The 27,687-nt window shown below is 38.6% G+C and overlaps 1 protein-coding gene across 1 annotated transcript in view; it reads left to right on the top strand.

The window, feature by feature from the left end:
* Positions 1-26,682, top strand: part of LOC110969357 (TBC1 domain family member 12-like) — a 49,162-nt gene extending 22,480 nt beyond the window's left edge. The window contains exons 3-13 of the mRNA XM_051959697.1: positions 6,661-6,785; positions 9,910-9,992; positions 10,692-10,809; positions 10,890-10,996; positions 13,354-13,437; positions 14,139-14,231; positions 14,339-14,412; positions 15,645-15,773; positions 16,343-16,452; positions 16,563-16,821; positions 18,544-26,682. Of these exons, the coding sequence (XP_051815657.1) occupies positions 6,661-6,785; positions 9,910-9,992; positions 10,692-10,809; positions 10,890-10,996; positions 13,354-13,437; positions 14,139-14,231; positions 14,339-14,412; positions 15,645-15,773; positions 16,343-16,452; positions 16,563-16,821; positions 18,544-18,615 (1,254 nt within the window). The 3' untranslated portion in view covers positions 18,616-26,682. The remainder of the gene's footprint in view (positions 1-6,660; positions 6,786-9,909; positions 9,993-10,691; positions 10,810-10,889; positions 10,997-13,353; positions 13,438-14,138; positions 14,232-14,338; positions 14,413-15,644; positions 15,774-16,342; positions 16,453-16,562; positions 16,822-18,543) is intronic.
* The last annotated feature ends 1,005 nt before the right edge of the window (positions 26,683-27,687 follow it).

The following is a 27,687-nucleotide window of genomic DNA, read 5'->3' as shown; positions in this document are numbered from 1 at the left end:
CGGTCGCTGGCCTTTCTCTCCTCACATGATGGCAGCCAGAGTCAGATGATTCATCTAGAAGGAGCCGACCAGATGTGGTTTGGCTTGAAGGAGGTTGACACGTCAGACACAAAAGTGTGGAGGAGGAAGAAAAGAGGAGGAGGAGCGATGGCTTCACTCAGAACGTTCCCTCTGAATACAGCATCTGCTCAGAGGGAATCACTGCCAGAACCAGGATTCAAGCTGTGGACGTTTTTTCTTATTATCAGCTCTTATAGCTCCACAGGTTTAACATCCGTTTTCATTCTGTTTCCAATGTCGTTAACAAAAGACATATTAAAATGATTTTTGGTCAGTTTGCTTTTTAAGTTAAAGCAGTGAAAAAGTGGAATTCCATCTCCACAAACAACAGATTAAGGAAGCTTCTCAGAGTTTAAAACCAGCCTCAAGATCCGCTAAAGTCCACTGATGTTACCTTTTATTTACTGTTTCTTTACTCCGCTAAGGAACGCAGCGGAATTTCATGACAATCTGTGTTTGTTTGTCTGTCTGTCTGTCTGTCAGCAACATTACTCAAAAATGGACAAACAGATTTGGATGAAATTTTCAGGGAAGGTCAGAAATGACACAAGGACCAGGTGACTAGATTTTGGCAGTGATGCAGCTTATAGTCTGCATGGACGGATTTGTTAAAGATTTCTGTATCATTGCCAGATAGCAGCACAGCATCACTGTAACCATGACAACAAGTGAACACTACATCAGCTGCCTGCTGATGATCACATGACTATGATCCTACTACAAATCTACCACTGAGGACCACGAATTGTTTAAAGATTTCATCCGTCAGGAATGATACGACTGAGTAGTGCATTCTCTGAGTGCTTTTCTTGTTGTTTTTGTGTCTTCTTTTGTGAGTCTCGTTAGATTAGACACATTCAAACACCCACAACAATCCAGCAGGAACCTACATGACCTCATTCTTTTCCTACAGAACCACAAAGATGTTCAGATTGGCTTCTCTTGTTCATTGTTTGGTTTAAGCCTTATAGCTCCAGTCTTGGGAATCTTTCTGCTGCGTCTTACGGTGATATTTTTAGACAACAGTGAGCTTCCAGCTTAGTGGCAACAGTTTTAGGTTTGTCCGTTTCCTGTTTCAGCGTCACAATGGCCTCATGCACAAAGCCGGGTCTGTAAAGAAAAGGTTTTAGTGTGTGGAAGAACGTGCACAAAACAACCTGAACCCCATCTGGCATCTTTAGGACGAACTAAAACACCGACTGCAGCCTCTTGGATGCTGATGTAGCTGAAAGTGAGAAGATCAGAGTTAATGCAGCGCATTAATGGTTTTGTAAACGCATCAGATTCTGTTTTTGTGTCATCGCTGGGGTTCTTGGAGCGTTTAATCAGGTCTGTCGCAGTAACCTCTCAGTACATTTTCAGTTTTGGCTCATCGTGCAGACAGCTGTGACGATTACAGACAGGCAACAACACTTTTCTGTGTTTAGAAAGTGATCCGACTCACAGCTTCCACCCTTAATGTGAGTGTTTACCTTCCGACTGAAAGTGAACAAGATGCAGAATTCTAAAGTGGAGGCTGAGACTTTGTTTGCTCCATCTTCACTGTAAAGTAGACAAAGAAAAACAGCAAATGCTCACATGCACGAACCTGGAGGTGTCACACTCTTTGCTTGAAAATGAATTCAAAGATTAATCATTTAAAGCAGGGGTGTCAAACATGCGGCGCGTGGACCAGAATCGGCCCACATAAGGGTCTGCAAACTGTACATTTGTAAAACTATAAATTTAAACACATTTCTAGACCACACAAAATTGTTTTGATCATAAAGTAAAATACTAGATTGTTCTTTTTCATTTTGCGTCTAATTTTTGTTAGATATTTTATTGGTTGTGTGTTTTTTTGTCGTTTGTCTCGTGTTTCTGTTGTTTCGTTTCTCGTTTTTGTTTTTTCTCTCGTCTTTTCTGTCTTATTTTTGTCATTTTCTGGTTTGCTTTATTCATTGTTTTGTGCATCATTTTTTGGCGTTTTGCGGTTTTTTTTTTTGGTCTCGCTTCTATTGCTTGTCTATTTTTTAATCTCGATTTGTTCCTTTTTTTCATTTTTGGTCTCATTTGTGTAATTTCTTTCTTGTTTCTGTTGTTTTGTTTCTTTTTGGTTGTTTTTGTTTCCTTTTGTCTTTCTTGTGTTTTATGTCTATTTTTTTTTCATTTTGTTTTGCTTTATTCATTGTTTTGTGCATCATTTTTTTGGCGTTTTGTGTTTTTTTTGTCTCGCTTCTATTGCTTGTCTATTTTTTTAAGCTCGATTTGTTTCTTTTTTGTCATTTCTTGTCTCATTTGTGTAATTTTTTTTCTCGTTTTTGTTGTTTTGTATCTTTTCTTCTCGCTTGTGTCATTTGCCCATTTTTTTGTTACTTTGTAACTCTTTTGCCTAATTTGTTGTCTGTTTGTTTTGTGCTGTTTGCCTCATTTTGTTTCTCGCTTTTGCCCTTTTACCTCTTCTTTTTCTAATATTTTTTTGTCTTGTTTTTGTCATTTTTTGTCTGACTTTTGTTATTTTGAGCATAAAGTAAAATTCTCTATCATAAGTTCCAGATGTCACTAAATGTTGTGTTCCGTTGTTGACACTGTGATCTGTACCTTGTAATGTGTAAATGATAAACTGAGGCATTTTGTTGCTGAAACGGAATTTATTTTTCTTTAAAACTTTCAGATGATGTTTAGTAAAAAGATAATTCCTTAACTGTGAACATTTTCAGAACATACTTTTTTGCACTTAAACAAAGGAAACATTTGGAGTTGTGGTGATTTAGAGGTTATTATGCTGTGATTTTGAGATCAAATTGGGCTGAATGTGGAACCTGAACTATGATGAATTTGACACCCCTGATTTACAGAAATAGGAGTGCAGTTACTCCAACCACAATCAGTGCTTTTGTGTGTGGAGTTTGCAGCTTCTTCAGGGTTCCTCTTTTAAAATGTGTTCAGTTAGTTCTGTAAAGTTCACCTGACCACAGCCCTGGCTTGAAGCTGGTTAAATAGTGGCATTTCACTCCTCCTACAAAGGGTTAAATAAAGAGAATTAATTTCCATATGGGAGTTAATTAAGCATAAAATGTCATTTGTTGTCTTCTGGTCAACAGATTGTTGTTGTTGTATGGTGTTAGCTGGTTTTACTGGTTGGATGTGTAATATTCCTGCTGTAATTAGTGATACTTACAGGCAGGTTTTACTGGTTTTAATGGTTCTATTTCTGCCGTTGATTGAAATTAGCCTTCCTTGATTTATTTTATTGGCTTCCCTGGATATGTAAACACCTTCTATGTTTCAGGTTTAGTTTTCAGTGTTTCAATGTGAAGCCTGTAAAGCTGTGCACTTGGAAATCACTGGAGCAGTCATGTGATTTTCTACATATGACTTTGACTTCATGGTGAAGCTGCTGATGGAGCTTCAGACTCAGAGAAGAAACTGTGTCTCCCCCTGCTGGCGACGCTCAGAAATCAGACCATAAAAGGCTTGTTGTCCCGTCACCCCACAGCTGTCCTGCTCCTGTGAATGAACTGTTTATTGTGCAGGCTCCACGCACACACACACACACGCACACACACACACACACACACACACACACACACACACACACGACCGTTAGACCGCACACATACAAGCGCAATCTCACACATGAACACAAACGCTGACACTCATTGGGTAGCCTGAGAGGCCACATGTAGGAACACAAACACACACACACACACACACACACACACACATGTATATATGCACACATTTACATGCACACCCACCCCACACATGCAGATTTATTCAGACTCAGTGATTCTTTGTGGAGCCAACAAACAGCATCTTCTTTTTGTGCTGCAGCTCTCGAACAATCGCTCCGTTTATAAGAACCCTGTTGTGTATCTGTTAACACTTTACCAACAACACAACGTTGGTAAATGTATATTTAGCAGAAATAGTCATTTATATTCTCTACCATTAAAATATAAGATTGTGAACACATGACAGAATATTATTGTAATGACTGTCTGGAGTTTTCTGTCTGTTGGGTCTATTTAAAGCCTTCTATTTAGTGTTTACCAATATTTCTCTCTTTATTATACTCAACAACACTGCATATGAAGTTATAAGATGAAGAGATGAGAATGTATCATGAATTGACGACCAGATATGCAACATTTTTCACTGTATCTCTTAGAGCAGGGATGTCATCTCATCTTAGTTCAGGTTCAATATTCAGCGCAAATTGATTTCCAGTGACCAGTAAAATCACAGCATAATAACCTATAAATAACCACAACTCCAAAGTTTTCCTTTGTTTTAGTGCAAAATGTTCATTCTGAAAATGTTCACATTTAAGGAATTATCTTTTTACAAAACATTATGAACAACCTGAAATTTCTGAAGAAAAATAAGTTAAATTTCAGCAAAATTCAGCCTCAGTCTATCATTTACACATTACAACCTACAGATCACAGAGGTTTTTTTTTTGTTTTTTTTTATAAAGGAACACATTTAGTCACAGCTATCTGGAACTGAAAGATCTAGTATTATTTTTTATGATCAAAACAATAAAAGTCGGACAAAAACAAGACAAAAAAAGAACAAAAACAAGACAAAACGTTCCAAAAATGAGACGCATATGTGCGAAAAATGAGAAGCGAAGCAAAGCAAAAAAGAGAAAAAAATTTGATCAAAAAGTTACAAAGTGACAAAAGATGGAAAAAAGCAAGACAAAAAATTACACAAATGACACAAACAAGACCAAAAATGACAAAAAAGAAGCAAATCAACAAACAAAAAGTCCCAAGCGACTGCAGATGGAAATTAGCTTAAAGCTAACTCTGGTGCAATACATCAAATAGAAACATTTCTGTTTAATATTGTGCATGGTCCCTTTTTAAATACACTGATAATTTAAAAAAAAAAAGTAGACAAACAACACAAACCAGACAAAAAACGCAACATTTCAAAAACAACAATCGAAACAACAAATAAAGCAAAATACAAAATGACAAAAATAAGAAAAAACCACAAGCGAGACAAAAAGGAAACACGAGACGAACAACAAAAGTCAGACAAAGTATGACAAAAATGAGACACAAAACGACAAAAGAACAATCTAGTATTTTACTTCATGATCAAAACAACTTGTCATGGTCTAGACATTATTTAAAGTTTATAGTTTTACTAATTTTTTACAATCTGCAGTTCATGTCTTCTCTGTAGTTTTTACATTTTACAAAGTCGTCCCATGGGCTGGACTCTGAAGGGCCGGTTTTGGCCCACGGGCCGCATGTTTGACACCCCCGGTTTAGTCGCTGTTCTGTAAAATGACACAAAATATGTCCATCTGAACATCCACATTTCTGTATACACTGGATAAACCGCATATTATGAGGAATATTATGTGATGGATAATGTATTTTCTTCTATTTATGTTTAAGATAACTCTGTAGCTTCTCACCTGCTGTTTGCACATCTGCCAGGATACTTACTGATGAGGACACGTTCATTTATGATGCATTCATATTTTGGTTGTCATTTTAACAGCTAGATCAGGGGTTTTGACAACCTATAGTTGCCAAGAGTGTCCACGGAGGACTCTTCAGTGATCTATACAAACTGTTGCATCTCAGAATACGAACAGAGAACCTGAATTAACATATTTCAACTTCACAGGAAAATGACAATCTTGCAGAAGCTTGTGGAACGTAGCCTATTGAAGAGCGACTGGTGGATCTCGGCCCTGTGTAACACTACTTCCCTGTCTTTGTACTTTTTTAAATTTATTTTTTTAATTTTATAACTTTATTTAACAAGAACATGACAAACTCAAATGCATACATAAGTACATCAAATTTGGATAACAATCACACCTCCTATTAAATTGAGATAGCATAGAGGAAAAAAATTAAAAAAAATTTATAATGAATGAGGGATAAAAAAATAAATGCATGAATGAAAAATGAATAAATAAATAATAGTGAATAAGGAAGGGAGATTATATTAACAAATACAAGGGGTTCAGGATAAATTAACAGTTGTAATCAGAGTATAAGGGGAGTATTTATGTGTTTTAGACACTGTTGAAATAAGGAGATTTCATTTTTAAGAGCAGTCCATGAAGGGGGGGACTTAGCGTAGCAACACTTGTGAATACAGTATTTTGTAAGAATGATCAAATTATTCACTAAAAATTATTTTTTTTTAGTCTTAAGAATTAGACCAACTTGAATATTTTGAAAGGACCAGAAATCTATGTTGATGGAGCTGGACGATATTAAATCACAAAGAGACTTCCATACAGTATATCTTGAATGATCTCACATTAAAAAAAACAGGTGCTCTGTCGTTTCTACATCCGTTTTGCAAATATAACAGTTATCTACAACTAATTTAAATCTTTTGTTAATGAATTCATTTGAGGAATCAATATTGTTGATGGTCTTAAAATGTATTTCTTTACATTTGGGAGGAGCTGGGAATTTTAGGTATTATGTACGAATAGCTGATATTTTAGATTTATCATAATCTTTGAGAGTAAGTGTGCTTTTGACTATGCTTGGATATAAAGTGTTAACTAAGTACTGCCTTAAAAATGTATTGTTACGTTTCTTCCCTGTCTTTGTTCGGTTTCCGCAGCAGGAGCAGGAGACGGACTCGGGCGTGTCCTCGTGTCTTGAGCGCCCCCTGGCTGCAGGGAGGAGGAAGAACCTGGAGTTTGAGCCTCTTTCCACCACAGCGCTCATCCTGGAGGACCGGCCAGCGTAAGTACCACAAGTGAAATGCACAGGTGGAGCAGAAATATCAACTTTCACTGGTCCACCTTGGAAAAATGTGATTGTGTTTTATAAAGATTCTGAAATGTAGAGTTTGTTGTGAGGATGGCAGCTTAGAAAAGGTCCTTTTGGGACATATTTGAATTTCTGACTTAACTTTGATCAGTTTGGTTTTGTCCGACTTAACTTCAGTTTTTTACGATGAAAGCTTTAGACATGAAGTGATTAGCTGATTAATAAAACCTGCCTGTCTTGTAACGCCTCCTGGTTTCTACCTGTCCTGTTGGATCACCTGGATTCTACTCTGGTTTATGGATCAACAGAACATTCATTTGAAGCAGTCTGAATAATCTGTTAAGTGTTTCATGCAAAATATTAAGATGACCAAGGTGCCTTTATTGTGAACGTACATGAAAATACAGCGAAGTTCTGTTGGCAGTCCCTTACAGTGGCAGCATGCGATGTGGTGGGCAATGGAAAACACAAAATAGAACAGAAATGGTTTGGATTGTGTTCTTTTTATGAAGTTGAGATAATCATGACAGATATTTCTTTCTTGGCAATATATCAAATTTTATGCGGAAAATAAATTAAATCACTTTCCACCAATTTCCCCATGACAAAAACACCTGAATTAGCTCATTTTATTGTTGTTTAGCTCATTGGAAGGTGGTTGGTATTAATTTCAGACGGTTATTTATTTAGTAGACATTTTAGTGATATCCAGTCATTTTTCATTAATTAGTGATTGTTTCCATAATAAATAGTTCTGGAATTCGCAAAGACTTGATCATAATGAGCATAAAAACAATAGTAAAACATTTTTTAACTTTTAATAAGTCCCTCAATTATAGATTGACCCAGCTACGCTTTAGGAGACGCAGGAGAAATAGTCTTTGTTCTGCTCAAAAAATAGGGATGCAAATTTTAAACAGCTTTCCTCACCGTTAATCTGCATACTTATAAATAAACAACTGATTAATCAAAGGAGGAAAAGGAGAAAAAATCCAAGGAGAGTGGCTTCTTTTTGTAGGAACTGTACATAGGCGGTGTGGACGGAGGTCTTCAGTGTTTAACGTGACACGACCAAAGCTTTAACGTTTACATATGAATAAAAATGTCACCAGTGCAACTTCATGCTAAAATGTGTAAAAAGTAGATTGTTCCCAAGCACAAGGCTGGAAAATTGTGAGATGCCAACATTGTTTCTTTTTTATTGACCTGCATTCACATCGTGTCGTGTCTCACACTTAAAAAGAGCAACAAAATCCACATAATGTACACGATTCTGACCCAGAAAACTGGGGTTTGAGTCACATGTAGGACCAGTTTTTGTTACTTTTGTTTTATGTTGCTGTTGTTAGTCATTTTTCGTAGCATTTTGTTTATTTTTTTTTTACTAAGTCAAAATGTTCTGACGAGGTCTAGGAAAAGATTGTGGCCTATGATAAAATACTAAACAGTGCAAACGCTGTTCAGTCGATGTTTACAGTAACAAAGATCCCTAATGTTGTGAAAAATGCCCATGCAAATGCTCTCATTGTGTTCTGTGTTGCTCTGGGATGAGTTCCAGTCCTGATTTAACACCTAAAACATGAAAGACGTGTTTTTTTTTATGCTCCCTTCTGTTGCTTGTCTATTTTTTTGTTGTTTTGTTTCTCGCATTTATTGTCTCCTTTGTGTCATTTCTGTAGTTTTTGGTCTTGTTTTTGTTGTTTTTTGTATCTTTTTCTCGCTTGTGTCATTGGTCCATTTTTTATTGCTTTGTAACTTTTTGTTTTTTGTCGTTTGTCTCATTTTTGTTTCTCACTTTTGTCATTTTGTCTCATTTTTCTAATATTTTGTCTTGTTTTTTGTTTTTTGCCTTTTCATCTGACTTTTGTTATTTTGAGCATAAAGTAAAATTCTCTATCATAAGTTCCAGATGTCACTAAATGTTGTGTTCCATTGTTGACACTCTGTGATCTGTACGTTGTAATGTGTAAATGATAAACTGAGGCATTTTGTTGCTGAAACTGCATGTTTTTATTTATTTTTTGTAGCTGTTTTTGTGTGTACATGACCTGCAGTTCAGCCAAACAGCCCCTGAATTTTTATCACATCACTGTTCCTCATCAGAGTCACTAATTCTGTGTCAAATAATGCAGAATTAACAGTCAAACTGCTAAATAAAATCAATACCAAAATCAGCCGCACTTACAGCCAGGCTACTGAAACACAAAACATTTACATTCTTACTGCATAAAAACATACTTTCAAGCAGGTTTGGGCTTTGTAATGAATCTGAACCCTTAACCAAGACTTGAAAGATGGGGGAAAATCAGGGAAGTTTTAGTCTCCATTGATCAATTATTGCATGTTTTTAAAGTGATGAGTGTGTTTTTATGGATTATGAATCCAAAGAAAGACCAAACATTCTCTGGATCCTGTTTGACAGAAGCTTTTCCTGTGTTGGAGTGAACTTTTGATGTGACTTGGAAGTTTTCATAGTTTTCTAGAAAACAATTACATCAGACAGATCTAGTGGATATTATATAATTTATAAGGATTTTTTCATTCTCAGAATTAGTCTTTAGGGGTAATTACGCATGATGCTAAGATCAGTCCAGTAAAGACAGAGAGCATGTGTTACCTTGTTTGACAGAAGCCAGTTTGTTTTCCTCTTATTTCTGACCATTTCATTAACAATAAATGTGTATTATGCTCAGTAAATGAAGCTCCAATTAACAAAACTGGGTCTTATTGTTTTGGTGCTGACCAACAAAAAAAAGTTTTATAATCAAAGCTCTACAACCTTGAAATCTAGCTGAACATAGCTGTAACATTTAATATCCTGCAAGTTCAGCCTGTTTCCTACCAGCATGCAAAATATTCTCAGGTGGTAAATCTCGATGTGCTTCAAATTCTAAATATACCACAGTTTAGTTAAAGAGCTGCCAACCGTCACTTGGCAACGGGGAGCAACTGGTGGGATGAAGGCATAAAATCAGTGTCACTGGGAGACAGAGTCGCCGTGTTTGGCTGAACACCTGACGGGAAGAAAAACTGTCCAACTGGCTGATTGCCTGCATTCCCATCTGTCTGTCTGTCTGACTGACTCTCTGTCCTTCAGGAATCTGCCTGCCAAGTCTATGGAGGAAACTCAGAGACACAAACTGGAGTACGAGGAGATGGTGGCAGGAGCCAAGAGGAGAGGTAGACGTCTGCACATGTATCGTATTTGCGTACAAAAGCAGCGTTTTCCATGAAAATTCGCACTTTTATCCATGTGCTAACATAACTGCAGAAGGCTTTTCTAATCATCAGTGAGCCTTTCAGCACCATTAGCTAACAAAATGTAGCATTAGAACACAGGAGTGATGGTTGGTGGAAATGTTCCTCTGTACCCCTATGGAGATATTCCATTAAAAATCAGCTGTTTCCAGCTAGAATAGTCATTTACCACATTAACAGTGTCTAGACTGGATTTATGATTCATTTCATGTTATCTTCATTTAAAAAAAATGCTTTTCTTTCAACAATAAGGACATTTCTCAGAGACCCCGGTGGTGTACATGTAGTTCATGCTTTCCACATCGGTTCTGTTCATAGTACGATAGGTGCACATTCGTCTGCTCCATGGATTTGCTTTTCCCCTCATGTGACACACAGAAAAACACACATGGATATGACAGATGGTTGCAGATTAAGTTAGAGCACCGCGCTAACGTGCCAAACACAGTGTGGGCAAACATGGCAGAAATTAGGACGTCCTGCTGTCTTTGGTCTCCGTTAAAGAAAAACATTCACAAATCACAGCACATCCAAAATCCCGTTATCTTTATCTTGCAAAGCTTCTCGTAAATCCCGTCAATCTTCACAATAAGCAAACGCAGTGCAATTTTTCTCTCTCAGAGCTGAAAGAAGCCCAGAAGAAGAAGCGTCAGATGAAGGAGCGTCACAGACAGGAGGACAGCATCTCCAACGCCATGGTCATCTGGAACACTGAGATCCTGCCTCACTGGGACTCCATGTATGTCTCCACAGCCGTGTGATGGGATGTTTGCAGCGTGTGCAGCATGTTTATTTGACTCTTTGTGTGTGTTTGTGCAGGAAAGGCACGAGGCGGGTCAGAGAGCTGTGGTGGCAGGGACTTCCACCCAGCGTCAGAGGGAGAGTGTGGAGCCTCGCTATCGGCAACGAGCTGAACATCACACCAGGTACAAACCCAAACACACATATTTTAGAAAACTCTTTGGATTGAAATGTTCAAATGAAGTGTTTTTTTTTTTTATTGTCAGCAAATCCCACATGCAGGAGTTTGTGTGTTTCAAAGCTTGATGGACACTACCAGTCTAAAGTTTGGAAACAGCTTCTCATTTAATCTTTATTTTTATGACTGTTTACATTGTAGATTCTCACTGCAGGCACCAGAACTATGAATGAACACAGATGGAATTATGAAATAAACGAAAAGTGTGAAATAAGTCAAAACATGTTTTATATTTTAGATTCTTTGCTTTGATTACTGCTTCACAGACTCTCTGGATGAGCTTCATGAGGTAGAACCTGAAATAGTTTCCAACAGTCTTGAAGGAGTTCCCAGAGATGCTGAGCACTTGTTGGTCCTTTTGTCTTCACTCTGCGGTCCATCTCATCCCAAACCATCTGGATTGGGTTTAGGTCAGGTGACTGTGGAGGCCAGGTCATCTCCATCATCTCCTTCTTGGTCAGATAGTCCTTCCACAGCCTGGAGGTGTGTTTGGGGTCAATGTGCTGTTGGAGAATAAATGATGCTCCAACTGAACCTGATGGGATGTCATGTCTCTGCAGGATGCTGTGGTAGCCATGCTGGTTCAGTGTTCCTTCAATTTGGAATAAATCCCTAACAGTGTAACCAGCAAAGCACCCCCACACCATCACACCTCCTCCTCCATGTTCCATGGTGGGATCCATGCACAGCGCTCGATTTAGACGGTCACCAGGTCGCCATTTGCGACTAAAAACGTCGCAAATGGCGACCTGGCGACCGTCTAAATCGAGCGCTGATGCATGTAGAGACCATCCATCACCTTTTCTGGTCTCACAAAGACATGGTGGAACCAAAGATGTAAGATTTGGACTGATCAGACCAAAGCACAGATTTCCACTGGACTAATGTCGATTCCTGGTGTTTCTTGGTCCAAACTAATCTCTTCTGCTTGTTGTTTTCCTCAGTAGTGGTTTCTTAGCAGCTGTTGGACCATAAAGTCCTGATTGGTTCAGTCTCCTCTGAACAGTTGATGTAGAGATGTGTCTGCTACTAGAACTCTGTGTGGCATTTATCTGGACTCTGATCTGAGCTGCTGTTAACTTTCCATTTCTGAGGCTGGAGACTCTGATGAACTTCTCAGCAGCAGAGGAGACTCTCGGTCTTCCTTTCCTGGGCGGTCCTCATGGAGACAGTTTGGTCGTAGCGCTTGATGGTTTCTGTGACTGCATTTGGGGATACATTCAAAGTTTTTGCAATTTTCCAGACTGACTGACCTTCAGTTCTTAAAGTAATGATGGACTGTCGTTTCTCTTTACTCAGCTGATTGGTTCTTGCCATAATATGGATTCTAACAGTTGTCAAATAGGGCTGCCAACTGAGGACCAACCTGACTTCTGACTACACAACTGATGGTCCAAACCCCATTAAGAAAGAAAGAACTTCCACAAATGAACCTGAAAAGGAACACCTGTGAAGTAAAACCATTTCAGGTTCTACCTCATGAAGCTCATGGAGAGAATGCCAAGAGTGTTCAAAGCAGTAATCAAACCAAAGGGTGGCTACTTTGAAGAATCTAAAATATAAAACATGTTTAGAGGTATTTCACAATTATTTGTTTTCTACATAATTCCATATGTGTTCATTCATAGTTTTGATGTCTTCAGTGTTAATCTACAATGTAGGAAGTCGTAAAAATAAAGAAAAACATTGAATGAGAAGGCTGCACAGTGGAGTAGTGGTTAGCACTTTCACCTTGCAGCAAGAAGATCCCTGGTTCAAATCCCGGCCTGGGATCTTTCTGCATAGAGTTTGCATGTTCTCCCTGTGCATGCGTGGGTTTTCTCCGGGCACTCCGGCTTCCTCCCACAGTCCAAAAAATATGCTGAGGTTAATTGGTTACTCTAAATTGTCCGTAGGTGTGATTGTGTGTCTGTATATGTAGCCCTGTGACAGACTGGTGACCTGTCCAGGGTGTCCCCTGCCTTCACCCGAGTCAGCTGGGATAGACTCCAGCACCCCCCATGACCCTAGTGAGGATAGAGGGGTGGATAGAGGAGGATGGATTGAATGAGAAGGTGTGACTGAACTTATGACTGGTAGTTTATGTCAAACCGGCCTCTTTCGTTTTGTTTTGGGCTTTTTAAGGGATTTGTTACGATAAGAAATGTGTACCTTTCTGATCTTTTCAGTGTTAAAGTTAAACCCTGATTTGTGTTTTCAGTCTGCATCCTGCTGCAGAGCAGACAGAGATCCAGAAATAATGACTCACTTGTGTTTTCTTTCATAGTTAAACCTTCAGTCTTTAATGTTTTTGTCTTGGTGCAGAGCTCTACGAGATCTTCCTGTCCAGAGCCAAAGAGAAGTGGAGGAGTTACAGTGAGACCAGTTCAGTCAACGACAGTGAGAGCGGTACGACAACACAGCTCCCATCTTACTCTAATAACGCTTGTAGAGCCCATATTCTGCTTTGTAGGTTTCATTGTGTTATATAGCTGTGTCTGTTTGCATGTAAACGTTCTGCAAACTTAAAAAGCCAAACTCCACATCAAGGAAAACACTGCCTGAAGCGCCTTATTTGAAGTTTTTCTTCTGTTGCGTATCTGCATCACCATGTAGCACATTAGCATAACCTAGCAGCTCATTCTGCCCTAAAACAAAGAATAAGCACAACATTATGTCCACATTAGAGCTGTTTCTATTCAAGCTACATCTCTCTGCCCAAACAAATTTTTCTGGAGGTAGAGTATCCAATGTTGGCTCACTTTCATCAAGCTAGCTGACCAATCAGAGCAGACTGAGCTTTTAAAGAGACAGGAGCTAAAACTGAGCGTTCCATTCAGAGAGTAACAAAATTGTCTGCAACAATGTACAGTACAAAAAGAAAAAGTGTTTTTGAACATTAAAGAATTTAGACATATTCGAATAGACCCAATGAATAACATTCTAAACCTGTAAATGTGCATAATACGGGCTCTTTAAACTTGAACATTCAGAATCAATCTGCCTGTACTGCCTCAACAGTTGACCAAAGATTCATTTCATCACAAAAACAAGCTTAAAACTATCTAAAAATAAAATTAAAATATTATTTCTGTGTGTTTTTCTGTTAGATGGAGGGGCATCTCTGGCTGACAGAGAATCAAGTCTGGACCTCATCAAACTGGACATTTCCAGAACCTTCCCCTCGCTCTTCATCTTCCAAAGGTAACACGTCAGTTTTATGGTTTTAAGTCTGCTGTGATTCTCATCTGCCTACTTTGGCTTTCCTGTACCTGCCTCTCATATTAACGTTGCCTTTCTCTCTTTCTGCAGGGCGGTCCGTACCACGACCTCCTCCACAGTGTCCTGGGGGCTTACACCTGTTACCGACCCGACATTGGATATGTGAGTTTGCTTTTTCTGTCCCCTCAAAGAGTTCACAGTTCATGATATAATCACCTTTTAATATAACCTTATAGTGTTTCCAGCGGGGGGGTTGTCATTTAGGGTCAAGTATCAGTCTGATACTCATACCAGTGCAATATCTTCAAACCTTTTTCTTTTCAACATTCAACAAAACACTAAAATTCTCAAATGTTTATGTAAATTTTACTAAGTAAAATAGTTCAAAACTTGTGGAAGTTTAACTTAATTCAGGAACTCTGTGACCAAATAGGTGAAAATAATAATGAATCTAAACTAACATTTAAAAAACATACATATTTTTGGGGCAATGATGCAGTTTTTTCCTTTATTTGCTTCCAGTTTTAAGTTTAAAATCAAACATTTCATCAGCATGATTAAAGTGCAGAGTCAGGATTATATCAAAGAGCGTATATTCCAGGTTGGTTTGACCAGATAGACTGTAATTCTACCTTCTCAGGGCACTGTACTGCTCATTGTGCAGCAATGACATCCATATTAAAGTAGTCATATTTAGTGGACTGTTGCATATCATTTATATGCAATTACTGCTTGAGGTTTGGATGCCTCTGTCATAGCTTTAATTCTGAGGTAAGAATCAAGTTACCTGTAGTTTCTTTCACTCTGACAAAGGTAGATGCACCTACAGTTGCAAGAAGTAGTATGTGAACCCTTTTGGGATCACTTAGATTTCTGCATAAACTGTTCATAAAATGTGTTCTGATGTTCATCTAAGTCACAACAACAGACAAACACAGTCTGCTTAAACTAATACCGCACAAAAAATGATATGTTTTCATGTTTTAGTTGAACACAACATGTAAACATTTACGGTGCAGGGTGGAAAACCTCCAGGCTAATGACTTCTCCAAGAGCGAACTGGAGCCAGGAGTCATCCAGCCTGGAGTCCAGTCAGTGTGATGAGACTGGAGCTGTTGGCTGAAGCTGCTCTGCCCTTGCAACTGTATATTCATCAAAGAATATACAGTTTTGACAGTGCTTCACTGGAATAAACGTGAAATTAAAAAGATATTTTAAAAAGCTGTTTAACCTAAAAGACGACACGTGAAGCGTTAAAGCGGAATTCAACTCACGTAATTATTAGGGTCCAATAACATTCAGCTCGTACCTGTATCAGTATTCTGAAAGTCTTCAACAGATCATTGAAACAATCACAGTTTATTTTAGATGCTGATGAGGTGTCTCTGTTTTAGGTCCAGGGAATGTCGTTCATCGCTGCTGTGCTCATCCTCAACCTGGAGGAGGCCGAAGCCTTCATCACCTTCGCCAACCTGCTCAACAAACCCTGTCAGATGGCCTTCTTTAGAGTCGACCACGAACTGGTGAGTCCAACGGAAGATCATCGTTCATGTGCCTGAAGAGTTAAAAAGCTGATGGAAGGGCATGAGTAACGACTTATCAAGTAACTTCCTTCTATTTACAAGTTAGTGATCAAACGTACGCTCAAAGCTGGAATACAGACCGACCTTAAACCTGCGTACCTATTGTAACACGGAAAAGGAACAATAATTAGAATACTTACAATAATAGTGTGTAAGTAACGATGAAATAGCAGGAAAACTGGCTGCTGTAGACATGGTACATAACGTATTTGCATAAACAGTGACTGCAAATAGTTTCAGACTTGTTCTTGTTGTTGTTGGCCCTAAAAATGACAAGTATTGATGGTAGGTGATAAAATGAAGGCAGCTGGACTTGCTTGACTTTTAAGGATGTTTCTGTAACTCAGTCATTAAAGATCTAGTCTTAGCCAATCTACTAGACCTGTTAGGGTTTGACAGTTCACAGCAACTGTTGAGTCAAGAAGGGAGTTTGATAGTTTGTCAGTCTTTTACATGATGCTGTGTGATAAATATTACATCTCACTCGTCTTTTCGTTACTCTTTGTCAGATGTTGAAGTATTTCTCAGCCTTTGAGATTTTCTTTGAGGAGAACCTGCCTCGTCTCTTCAGCCATTTCCAAACCAACAACCTGACCCCCGACCTCTATCTGATCGACTGGTGAGCTAGAACTAGCAACCCTCAAAAAGAGGCTCGTGACATGACTTATGATACTAACCGTGAATCCAAGCATTTATCTTTCTAACGCACGTTTCTCTGTCTCCATCCAGGATCTTCACTCTGTACAGTAAGTCCCTCCCTCTGGACGTGGCGTGTCGGGTTTGGGACGTCTTCTGTCGGGACGGGGAGGAGAGCTTGTTTCGGACGGGGCTGGGAATCCTGCGTCTGTTTGAGGACGTCCTGCTGCAGATGGACTTCATCCACATCGCCCAGTTCCTCACCCGCCTGCCGGAGGACCTGCAGTCGCACACGCTCTTCAACGCCATGGCCAACACTCACATGATCAGCAGGAACCGCCGCTGGGCTCAGGTGAGTTCAGGGCTTTTGGAATGAGTGTCACTAAAGACTGATACAAGTGAAGAGTTCATTTGCAAAAACAGGTAACTCCGTTTTCAGAAAACCCATTTTTTTGTTGTTTACTTGAGATAATAATAATAATAACACTAATAATTTATTTTTTCTCTATTTTTTCATGTATTTTCTACTGAGTCAAATCCACTCAGCTTCAGTTTGATTGATATTATCTCAAGTAAACAATAAAAAAAAGTTTTCTGAAAATTCATCAAAACAGAGTTATCTGTTTTTGCAAATGAAATCTTCAAGTTTTAAGCAGATTTCATAAGCAGCAAGAAAAGCACTCAGAGCAGTACTCCTCCAAGGCTGCTCATTCCCCAGATGGCTTTGTCAGAAATGCAGCATTTTTTTATTAGTTCCTTGATGGAGTGGCCACGCTATCCATCAGTTATCGATTAAATTTATGTAAATAAAACCACTAACACGACAGAGTTATTTTGCTAAAGGAACACTGCCCTGCTCAACTTTAACTCTTTTTAATTTTATCAACTCCACCCAAAAGTCATCAAATCAACCGACAGTAAAGTCATGGTGGCCCTTTGCTAGCTACACCTCCACAATTCTTTCTGCTTGCCAACATGATATTGTATCATAACACAGCAAACAACAGTCAAAGGCTCCACCTAGTGGCACCACCAGGTACTACAACCTATGTACAACATTTTCTGACATTCATGTCCTTTGGTTTCTGTCTTACTGGTTAAGATCTTTCTCATTTGTTAAATAGTTAAGGTCATTCCAGAATTGTAGGACATTTGGGCTTCAAAATTGTTGAAAAATAAACCTTCTACAGTTTTTTGCTCCATATTCATCAATAATAGGTAATAAACTATCAAAGGCTTGATTGGTTCAGCTTCCACATCAATGGTAGCATTTTTATTCCATGTTTTCTGTGTTGTTGCTAACCCTACTCTAATCCATGCTAATGTGATCTTTTTCTCAGCAGTAGAAGCTAGATATTTAGCTAGCTGTTACTGCTGACCAAGAGGACAAACTGACTGATGGAAAACAGCCCAAAGAATGAGTCTGATCCTGATAATATGAGGTAGAGAGAGACATTCAGTCAAGACTGACAATGGATGAAAAGATGGAAAATAGAAGAGAGGACATAGAGGACATGCTCTACCCATTCTGTAGGAAAACTGTTTGATGATGTTAATTCCAGCGTTTCATGTGATTACCTGTTTTCTTCTTCTTCTACCAGATAAAAAGGTCATGCTAACAGGGTTGTTGTGGGACAGACGTTCCATGCATAACAATTATTATCTAATATGTTATGTTGATTTAAAAATGTTCCCACAATTACAAGAGACATCAATGAAAAAATAATACCAAAACAAAGGAGGTTTAGGTTTCATTTTAACTGTTTCATTTGAGATTCAGTTTGGTCATCAGAGGGTGGAACAAGAGAAAAATGTCGTTTTAGGGGAACTCCAGACTTATTTGGTGTTTTATAAAATATTTTCAGACACTCTTTTCTCCAAGCTTTATTAGATTTGGTCTCAGGACAAGAACATTTACACAACAACTGCATGTTTTAGTACTTTGTAACGTGGATTATTAGAAATTTGATGGGTGGGACGTAAAATGTCCTCCAGTTCTGGAATGACCCGTAAAGACAATGAATCAGTGTTTTTATTCTAATGCTTTAATGATTGATTGTGTGTTTTCTTTCAGGTGTTTTCTGCATTGATGAAGGATGGAAATAAAGACATGGAGAAAAACACCAGCCCGGCATTGAGGAGCTAACACTAGCTAACCCTGACGCTAATTCCAGCATTTTTCAAACTAACCTAAAGGACGTCTGAGACGGCTGCAGTCGTGCTAGCTCACCCTGTCGGCGCCGATGCTAACAACCGAGGCTAGCTGTGAAGCTTGAAGCTGCGTAGCCTGAAGCTAAACTCACTCCAGAGGCTAACCTACGAAGCTTGAAGTGAAGACGAGCCAGCCGTGGAGGTGGAAGCTGATGTCGGAGCTTCACATAGAAATTTAAAGTTGAGCCTTCAAGTCCGTTCGGGGTGAGGATGAAGCGGCTCCGGCGTTTCCTCAAACCTGTGTCGGGACCAGAGCGGGAAACCAAAGTGGTTGGTTAATCCTAGTCGTCAGTATTTCACCAGACAGATTATGTTTCGGAGAAGTGGTGGGTGTTAAAGCAGCGGTGTCACTCCTTTACCAGCCTGCTGAAGCTGGCAAACTCAAACTGACTGTTAGATAGATAGTTATCTCCTCTGCCGGCTGGGACTCGGTCCTGCTGGGACAAAAACACCACTAACACCGAGCATCACGCCCTGTGTAATTCTCAAAGACTCCAATTCTAATTGTCGGTGCTAATGATTTTCTAAAGGCTTCAGAAATGACCTCTGTGGTTTAATTATTAATGTGGGTCCTTGTGGTTTTGATTTCATAAATATTCTTAATTTGCTGCTTTTTTTTTAAAACTTGAACTGGACCTCTGGATCTAAAATGATGGGTATCTGCACCAGCAAGGCTGATGCTAATGTACTGGTGGTAGCTGTTAAATTAAGCTTCAACCTCACAGTTTAAAAAAAAAAATCTTCATCTAGTGACAGAAAAACTTCAGAGGTTTGAGTCAAACCTAGTGAAAAATTCCAGTATTTTTAAACCTTTTAAGCCCTAAATGATTGATAAGGCCCAATACTGAGCGAGAATGCAGACTATGTGAAGTGGTTGCAGTGTAATCTGACAGGGCAGTGTCTGCTTCGAAGTGAAAGTGTTGGCTCAGACTGTTACTAGAAGTGTTGTAGATCAGGTTACTACAGAGAGAGATGGTTGTTTGACACGCAACAGAAGTTGTGTTCGTTGCAGGAAGATGGCACAATGAATGTGATCAAGAGTAAAGCTTGATTTTTGTGTTGAATCTATGTAGAGTCTGCTGTTTTGAGCATTTAAACTTGTATGTTGGTTGTGTTGCTCCATGACGAACAACACTGGTTAGGAATGGGGTTTATGTGACACCACGTTGAGTTTCTTGGTATGTTTCAGTCGGATTCCCAACATGGAATAGAAATCAGAATGAACTGCTATGAAAATCAAAAGTTGGGGTAGGGCTATACGGACAGAATACTGGAGCTTGTGTTTGTATAGAAGAAAACCAGATAGAGTTACAGCCTGTTATAGATTTTTGTTTACAAGCCGGTAACCAAACACCGTTGAGGCTACATTGTAGATTCAACATATAAATTACACTTTAAGGCCAGTTCATGGTTCTGTTCGTACTCCAACAGGTACACAGCGGTCTACAAACAGAAAGCCACACATGGCTTCCATGGATGTTTGTATTAATGGCGTTTCTGGCTTTTACAGTGTGTAGAAACTGGGTGCAGATCAGACTGTAGCACTGCGTCAGTGAGATTAGACTTTAGGTGTGTCGAGCACAGGATACCTGGAGATTTTAGACTTTCCTGTTGTGTTTGGGCACTGTTGATGACCATGAATCTCCTCGTACAGTCTCTCTTTATATCAAGTGTTTGTTTTAAGCATCGTTTGATCTCCTGCCATGTGTGCTTTTGCCAGACTTTGGTGGTTGATAGAACTTCTGTCACGTGTTTCTTTTTTGACATGGAATTTGTTGTTAGAGTGGAGTTACAGATTCTCTGAAGGATTTACAAGACAAATAATGGCTTGTGTTTGCGTATTTTCCAACCAACTTGAGCAGAACGCTCAGGAAGCTTTCACAGGCTAATTTTGGTCAACAGGGATTGAAGGTGTGGCTCGGTTGCTTCAGGTAGTTGAAGGCACCACTGCCAGTCCACCAGGTGAGGACAAACGTCACAGAGGCACTTTAACGTTGTTAGCCGTTAGCTAAAGTTATTGTAGCATCAGCAAAATGATGGCAAAAACAAGCATTTCCACTCTGATGCAGCTGTTGTAGCGTTCTCGCTCAGTAATGGATCGATTCCAAACATTTTTTTGACTACAGGAGGTCCTCAACTTACATCAAAGTTCTTTGGAAAAGTCATGAATACCAACGACTTTCCTTTTCTTCGAAGCACTGCCATCAGAAGAGTCTGACTTACACTTGAGAGTCACAATGAAGAACAAAAAGTTGGCGACTGTAGCGCAATCCAAGGTGGTGTACAACCGCCAAATGGAAGCAAGTTGTATAGCGCCGAGTGACAACGTATTCATCCGCTCTGCTCGCCAACTAGTTCCATGTAACCAGTTCCAACCGAACGACGCAACGCTGTAGGTCGTAAACCAAGGACCTCCTGTATTCATCATTTAGAAAATAGGGTTCTGGTTTAAAAACACCAGGATTTTCTGTCATTTTATAGAAAATGACGCTTTTCTAATGATTACAAAGGAATGAAATGAAACACATCTCATCAGTGAGCCTGACTATTTAGTGATTTTTATGTTTTTACAGGAACTTAATTATTCCACGGTCCACTGCACTCCGAGCGTTTTTCTACAGGTGTTAAATAATTCTCTGTAATCCTAAGGGCCGGCTGTTAGCGGTAGTCTCTGCTGGTGTTTAAGCAGGCACAGTGAGCCGACAGTAAATGAAGACGTGTGTTTGTACTGTTAACGTGGGGCCATCGCAGCTTTCAATCAGTGTTTGTAGGATCCAGATTTACTCTCAGAGCACTTTATATACGCAGCACTGACGCTACACCGTGAACACTGGCTGTCAGAGGCGCAAAACACTCGTTCAACTCCCCAGAGAGAGCTCAGACTACGTTAACGGGGCATTAAGTGACTCATATTTCCTGTCAGTGCTAGAAGGAGTTCAACTACACATCCAGGTTTAGGCAAGAAGCAAAATACGGAGTAAAAAGACAGCCTTGGCATTTAGCTTGCAGTAGTTTGGGCTTGAGATTAAGGCTTTATAGTCGCTGCATCAGATTATTTGTCGCTCGATGCATCACCTATTAAAGTGCAAGTAGAAATTTGCAATATTAACTAAACTAAACATCGCCTGCGTACATGTAATAGTCTTTTCATACATCAGAGGGGAAACCAGAGCTCGTATACTTGATTTTAAACAGCAAGCATGTTCACAAACTCAACACTTGGAGGATTAAATAAAGGGGCAGATGAGGACCAAGTCATCCTGGTCGCTACCAGGAAACTGACGAGAATCAACAGGAAACTAATTTTCCAGCTTCTTAAATGTGATGATTTGCAGCTTCCTTGTGTTCCTCTAAATGAACTATCGGACTGTTGGTTGGACCAAACAGGACGCCTCCAGATGTGTCCTGCTTTGAGGATTTCTTCCTTTGTTTTTACATTTTTCTGACATTTTAGAAGTGAATCAATTGCGGCTCAAACTAGCAATTAATGCCATCATGAGTTAATCTGCTTAATAGTTTCTCAGATAACAGTTTGGTTTCAAATATTGTCTTCAAAGTAGGGTAGCAGCAAGTAATAGATTTTCAAAATGTGAAGATATTCTCTGTTGTGCCATTAGATTGACCAAAAACTCCCTTCAAAATCCAGAGTTTCTGCTTCTCTGTGGATTTACTGAATATTTTGGAGTTTTAGTCTGTTGTTCTGCTTGAAATCTGTGAAAATGATGGATATTTTTCTCTATTTTCAAATATTTTACAGACTAGCAAGACAATAATAGGCAGATTTATCAATTAAAGGAGTTGTTAGAGCCGCATGATTATGCCTAAAATGATCAATACTGAGATTAGTTACTTGTCATGATTATTCTTTAATTTTAAAGACAATATTTGTAGTGCACTTTCATATTTAAACAAACAGAGTTTATTACAACATTCCTGCATCAAAATAAGACCTAAAATAATCCTCTCATCTCCAAGACTCTGTTGTTTAAACAGAAATGCTGCCTCATGTGCTGAGCATCTGCAATTTACAGATGTTCCCTAAACGCCTCATTTGTAGTAGATGCTACTAGTCTTCAACTCGGACGGCCATGAAACCAAGAATTACTTTAAATCTGACTAGTTTTCCATTTTTAAACCAAGTAATTCCATGTGCATGAGCTGTGTTCTCCTTGTGGAGCTTTTTAAACGTTAACGTCGCTGTAAAATAATGTTCTTTTAACTGTTGGAAGCTGAAATTATGATTAATGTTCGATTCATTGTGGAGCCGTAATTGCTTTAAATAACTTATTTTGTCCAATCAACAGTGCAACAAACGTGTAAAATTAGATTCTTTTTTTCATTTTTGCTGAAAATGATTCAATTCAGTTCAAATCCATTTTATTTATAAAGCGCCAGTTACAGGTCAGATTGTCTCCAGAAGCTTTACAGAACCCATATGAAGCCCCAGAGCAGCCCTAAGGCGACAGTGGCAACAAAATCTCCCTTTTAACAGGGAAGAAACCTCAAGCAGAACCCGGCTCTTTATGTGGGGAACCATCTGCTGCCGGCCGGAGGGTTGAGAGGGACAGAGGAGGAAGAGAGGCAGTAATCAACCGATAATGAAAATAACTGCAGATTATTAGTGTTTTGAGATGAACTAGTTGATTAAATACGACAATAATCCGTAAAACTATGATGAAATGCAGGATTCCCCATGGTGTGCACACTGATGCTGCAATAAAAATAATAATAATAATAATAAAATCAAGTATCGAAGCGCTCTGAACGTTTCCTCAGTGATTCTGTGTATGAACTTCTTACATCTGGATTAACCCTCGCTGCTCCGTCAGGCCTTGTTGAAGTGCTTTACTTCACCTCCGTCACTTTGTGTTCGACACTCCTTTGGTTTACGCACACTATCGTTGTGAGATTCACCTGCATCTCATCCCTACACAACCACCCACCAACCCACACTACGGACGACAAACACTTCCCCCCCAGCAAAGGAAGCAGTCCTTAGAGACGTGGACCAAGCTGCCACTCTGTTTCCACAGCGTTGTTAAAGCAGGAAACTCACCAGAGACGACGAGGAAGCTGCAGAATGGTAGACAGGACTTTAAACTTTCTTTTTAACAAACTATAAAGAAAACTTTAACTGAGACGGTAAAGGGCAACGACACTCCAACTGGGAACTCGGTTTAACTGGAGAAGATGAATTTCTCTCCTGGTTTGCGTCTTTTCTGGTGAGTTTCTCTGCATAGCTCCAGTATATATTACACCATTAATGAGGGTTTGTTGTTTTATAACCGTCAACCACAAGTCATTGTCTACGTTGATGAACCAGGAGGTATCTGTTGTTTTTGGACGTTGTGTTCATCAAATCACTCAAACAAAACAAGCAGTTTAGATTCAGTGGAGTTGTTTTTTGAAGGTAAACATGTAAGTCCCGTCCACATGTCCACAGGTAATATTTAAAACGGAGGTGTTTCTCTGTTTAGGGTTTTGGTTCACATTAAAGCTATTTTAGGTCACCGTGAACCACTGGAAAGGGTGAAGATGTTTAGGATGGGGTTGCGATGTGCTGGTGCTAATGTCGCTAACGGGACTTTTTGCTTGTTTACACCGACGTGTGACGTTACTCTTCAACTGTAATGTAAAACAGAGTCATCAGAATCACTCCGTGTATTTAATTCCCCTCGTCCTCGATGCAGCATGAGGCGTCTTTCCACTGCAGAAACTTGGAACAAACACTTTCATAAATGGCACCGAAATCAACCCTTTTAGCCTGCGAATTTCCATCATGGTGTATGATCTGAAATCTTCGACTTCAACATCAACTCTGACAATGAAAAACGGCAGCAACTGGATGTAACTCCAGTTCTCCAGAAAACAAAATAATGGAGTGTCATTATGTTAGCATTTATAGCATCTATGCGACAGTTCAAAGGTTTGGTTTCACTTAGAAATGTACTTTTTTTGAAAGAAAAGTTTTTTTTGATGAAGATAACATTAAATGAATGATAAATCCAGTGTAGACATAGTTAATGTGGTAAATGACTATTCTAGCTGGAAACGGCTGATTTTTAATGGAATATCTCCATAGGGGTACAGAGGAACATTTCCAGCAACCATCACTCCTGTGTTCTAATGCTACATTGTGTTAGCTAATGGTGCTGAAAGGCTCATTGATGATTAGAAAACCCTTGTTTAATTATGTTAGCACATGGATAAAGGGAGTTTCCATGGAAAACATGGAGTTGTCTGGGTGACCCCAAACTTCTGAACAGTAGCATATAGCAAACTGTGGATTGCTGATGCTAATATCAGAGACAAGAAGGCTGCTACCAAGCAAGAACATCGAAAGGATGCAAAAATTGTTCTCTTCTAAAAGTTCAACCAATCAGTGTTGAGAGTCACACAGGTTTAGTCAGAATGATCCACCCCAGAGTTGGTGCTTTTTTCTCCCTAAAATTGGCCTTCAATGAATTTCTACAGGGACAGTTCCTGGCCAAAGGTTTGCGAGTTCCTGCAGTGGAAAATATAAGCTACCAGAAGCAGTAGAACTTTATTTCCAGGCTTCTGATTGGTTTAACGGTTTCATCACCACCTGTTGGTTTGGCTTCCAATGAATGGACAGAGCCATTTATTTTTCTTTTTGGAGCACAAACGAGGAACTTTGTTTTAAAGAATACCCGTGTACACGTGGACTAATGTTCTTTATTATTTAGGAAGCTAACTGAGGAAGTTTGGTGAATAAACTACAACAAAGTGTTTATTTAGCACTCCACTGGACGTTAAGTATACTTGCATATCCTGTCCTTTGTCTCTACTAAAAAGCGTCAGCAAAACGTTACAAAAAGCACTTAAAGTTGTGTCATCAGCATAAAGAAAATCGTGAAACACCTCCAAGTGAATCTGACACACGACTGTTTGGTTTTTTTAATGAATCACAGCAGCTAAGTTTTCTTTTTTAAAAACGAGCACTTTGTGAACATGAGCCCTTCTTTTGTTTATTATTTGAACAGGTACACTAATTTGACTGCAGTGTTGCTCAGTAATGAAGACAAACAGGCTCGTTAATTAACTACTAAAGGTGACTTCACATCACGTGGATACAACAGCAGTTTGAAGGGAAAAGTTTTCACATTAGCGAGCAGTTTGTCACGCTTGGATTATTTTTTTGCCTCCGGAACAGAAATTTAGTGTCCTCAAGGTGTTCTTTTATGGACTTTAGTTTGAGAATTTGAAATGAAAACACTGATCTTCAACACACATGTGAGTTTGACATCATCTCAACCCTTAAAGAGCTGCATTTTTACCAAAAATATTGTGTAAAATTTCAGCATTTTGAAGGTAACTTTTAACTTTTGAACCAAAGTCAAGCTTTAAAAGTGTCTTTTGGATTAAATTAAATACGTTTAATGAAGTTTTTCGATTTGTCTGGATGTTTGCTGGCAAAAATGCAGTTAAATATAAAAATACATGGAAAACTTCAATACATAACATTAAATAAGTAAAGAGTTTACCAGAAAATGTCAAATTAAATATGGAGTAATAAAAATTTGCCATCTTTTGTATTTACATTCTTCAGTATTTGGGCATAAATCGACATCAAATCCCCAAATTCGACACAGATGTGTTGAAGACGTGTTTGTCATTTTCACTCCATCTGGAACCTTAAAGTGCAATACCATCAGTAAAATTACCCAGAATCCTTTGTGGGTCGGTTTCCCTCTCGTATCGATCTTCAGAGAGGAAGCGTGAGACTAATGTGATGATTTTCTCCTCCTCATTGTTCCACATCTTCTGTTTTATTTATCATGGCTGTATTTTATACTTTCCTGTACATTCATTTAAGCTTCTGTTCGTTTTGTTGTTTTGTTTTGTCGTTTCCTTGTCAAACTTCAGTGTACAGCTTTTTTCATAATGCCTTACAGGTGATGTAAATAAACTGTAAAAATGTTCTTTTCTTTTCATATAATGGCCACTAGTTAAATGTGTAAATAAATATCTCAGCAAGCGACTCATGTCTGTGCTTGAAATGGACGTTTTCAAGAGGCCAGCTTCACGTATTCACACTAGAAATATCCTAATTTCTGCTCTTTTAAGATGACATTTTGATACAGTGGAGAATAGACCGAGATTTTAAATTATAAATTAATGATTAAACCAGTGATTTTTTTGCAGTTACATGCAAAAGAATCTCTTTATCATGAATCATAACTGCTTTATTCATTCTTTAGGGTTTTATTATTTTACTTAGTTGCCTGTTAATATTTCTAACCACTCATTTTTATCTAAGTTTTAGTATTTTGTTGCTTAAATCTACTTATTTAATCTTTGCTCTGTTGAATAAGGCCTCCATCAAAGGTTGAATGAATGAATAGATGATAAAACTCAGTGAAAAGTAACAATTTCAGTTATTTCCAGGGTCAAAAATGAACTTTGAGGCTCGTTAAATACTTTAAGTACCAATAATGTGCTATTTAAGGCAATGATATGTCATTTTTTATCTAAATTTCCGTGTAAAATTAATATTATTTAGTACGTTTTATATTTTAGATTATTCAAATGACTCAATTTGAATTAAAAATTGCTGTTGATGACTCAAAATCTGTCCAAAATAACTCGTAAAACAAGTTATGAGTCCAAAATGATTTGAAACCAGTTCAAAGCTGCTCAGAATTTCTTCAGTCACAGTTTCGATGCTTTCAGTGAGAATCTACTGAAAATAAAGATGAAATGAGAAGCTGTGTCCAAACCTTTGACTGGTGGTGTAGATCAGCACTTCTAATGAAACTTTGGCTTTTTATCTGCTGTGAGAAGTTTAAATTGTACATTTGTGTTTATTTTTCAACAAATTTAATAAAGACTAATCAGATTGCTTTTAATTCAACAACAGATGTTTTCTGTTTTCAGAGATTTTGACTCCTTTCTTATCTGATTAATTAAACTACTGACATTGTTGAGCTGCTTCATTTCTTTGTAAACACTGATCCGTTCACATGTCAAACCACTAGATGGAGTC

This window comes from Acanthochromis polyacanthus, chromosome 15, assembly GCF_021347895.1.
Source record: "Acanthochromis polyacanthus isolate Apoly-LR-REF ecotype Palm Island chromosome 15, KAUST_Apoly_ChrSc, whole genome shotgun sequence".
NCBI lineage: Eukaryota > Metazoa > Chordata > Actinopteri > Pomacentridae > Acanthochromis > Acanthochromis polyacanthus.
This window is presented reverse-complemented; position numbering and strand designations above follow the sequence as displayed.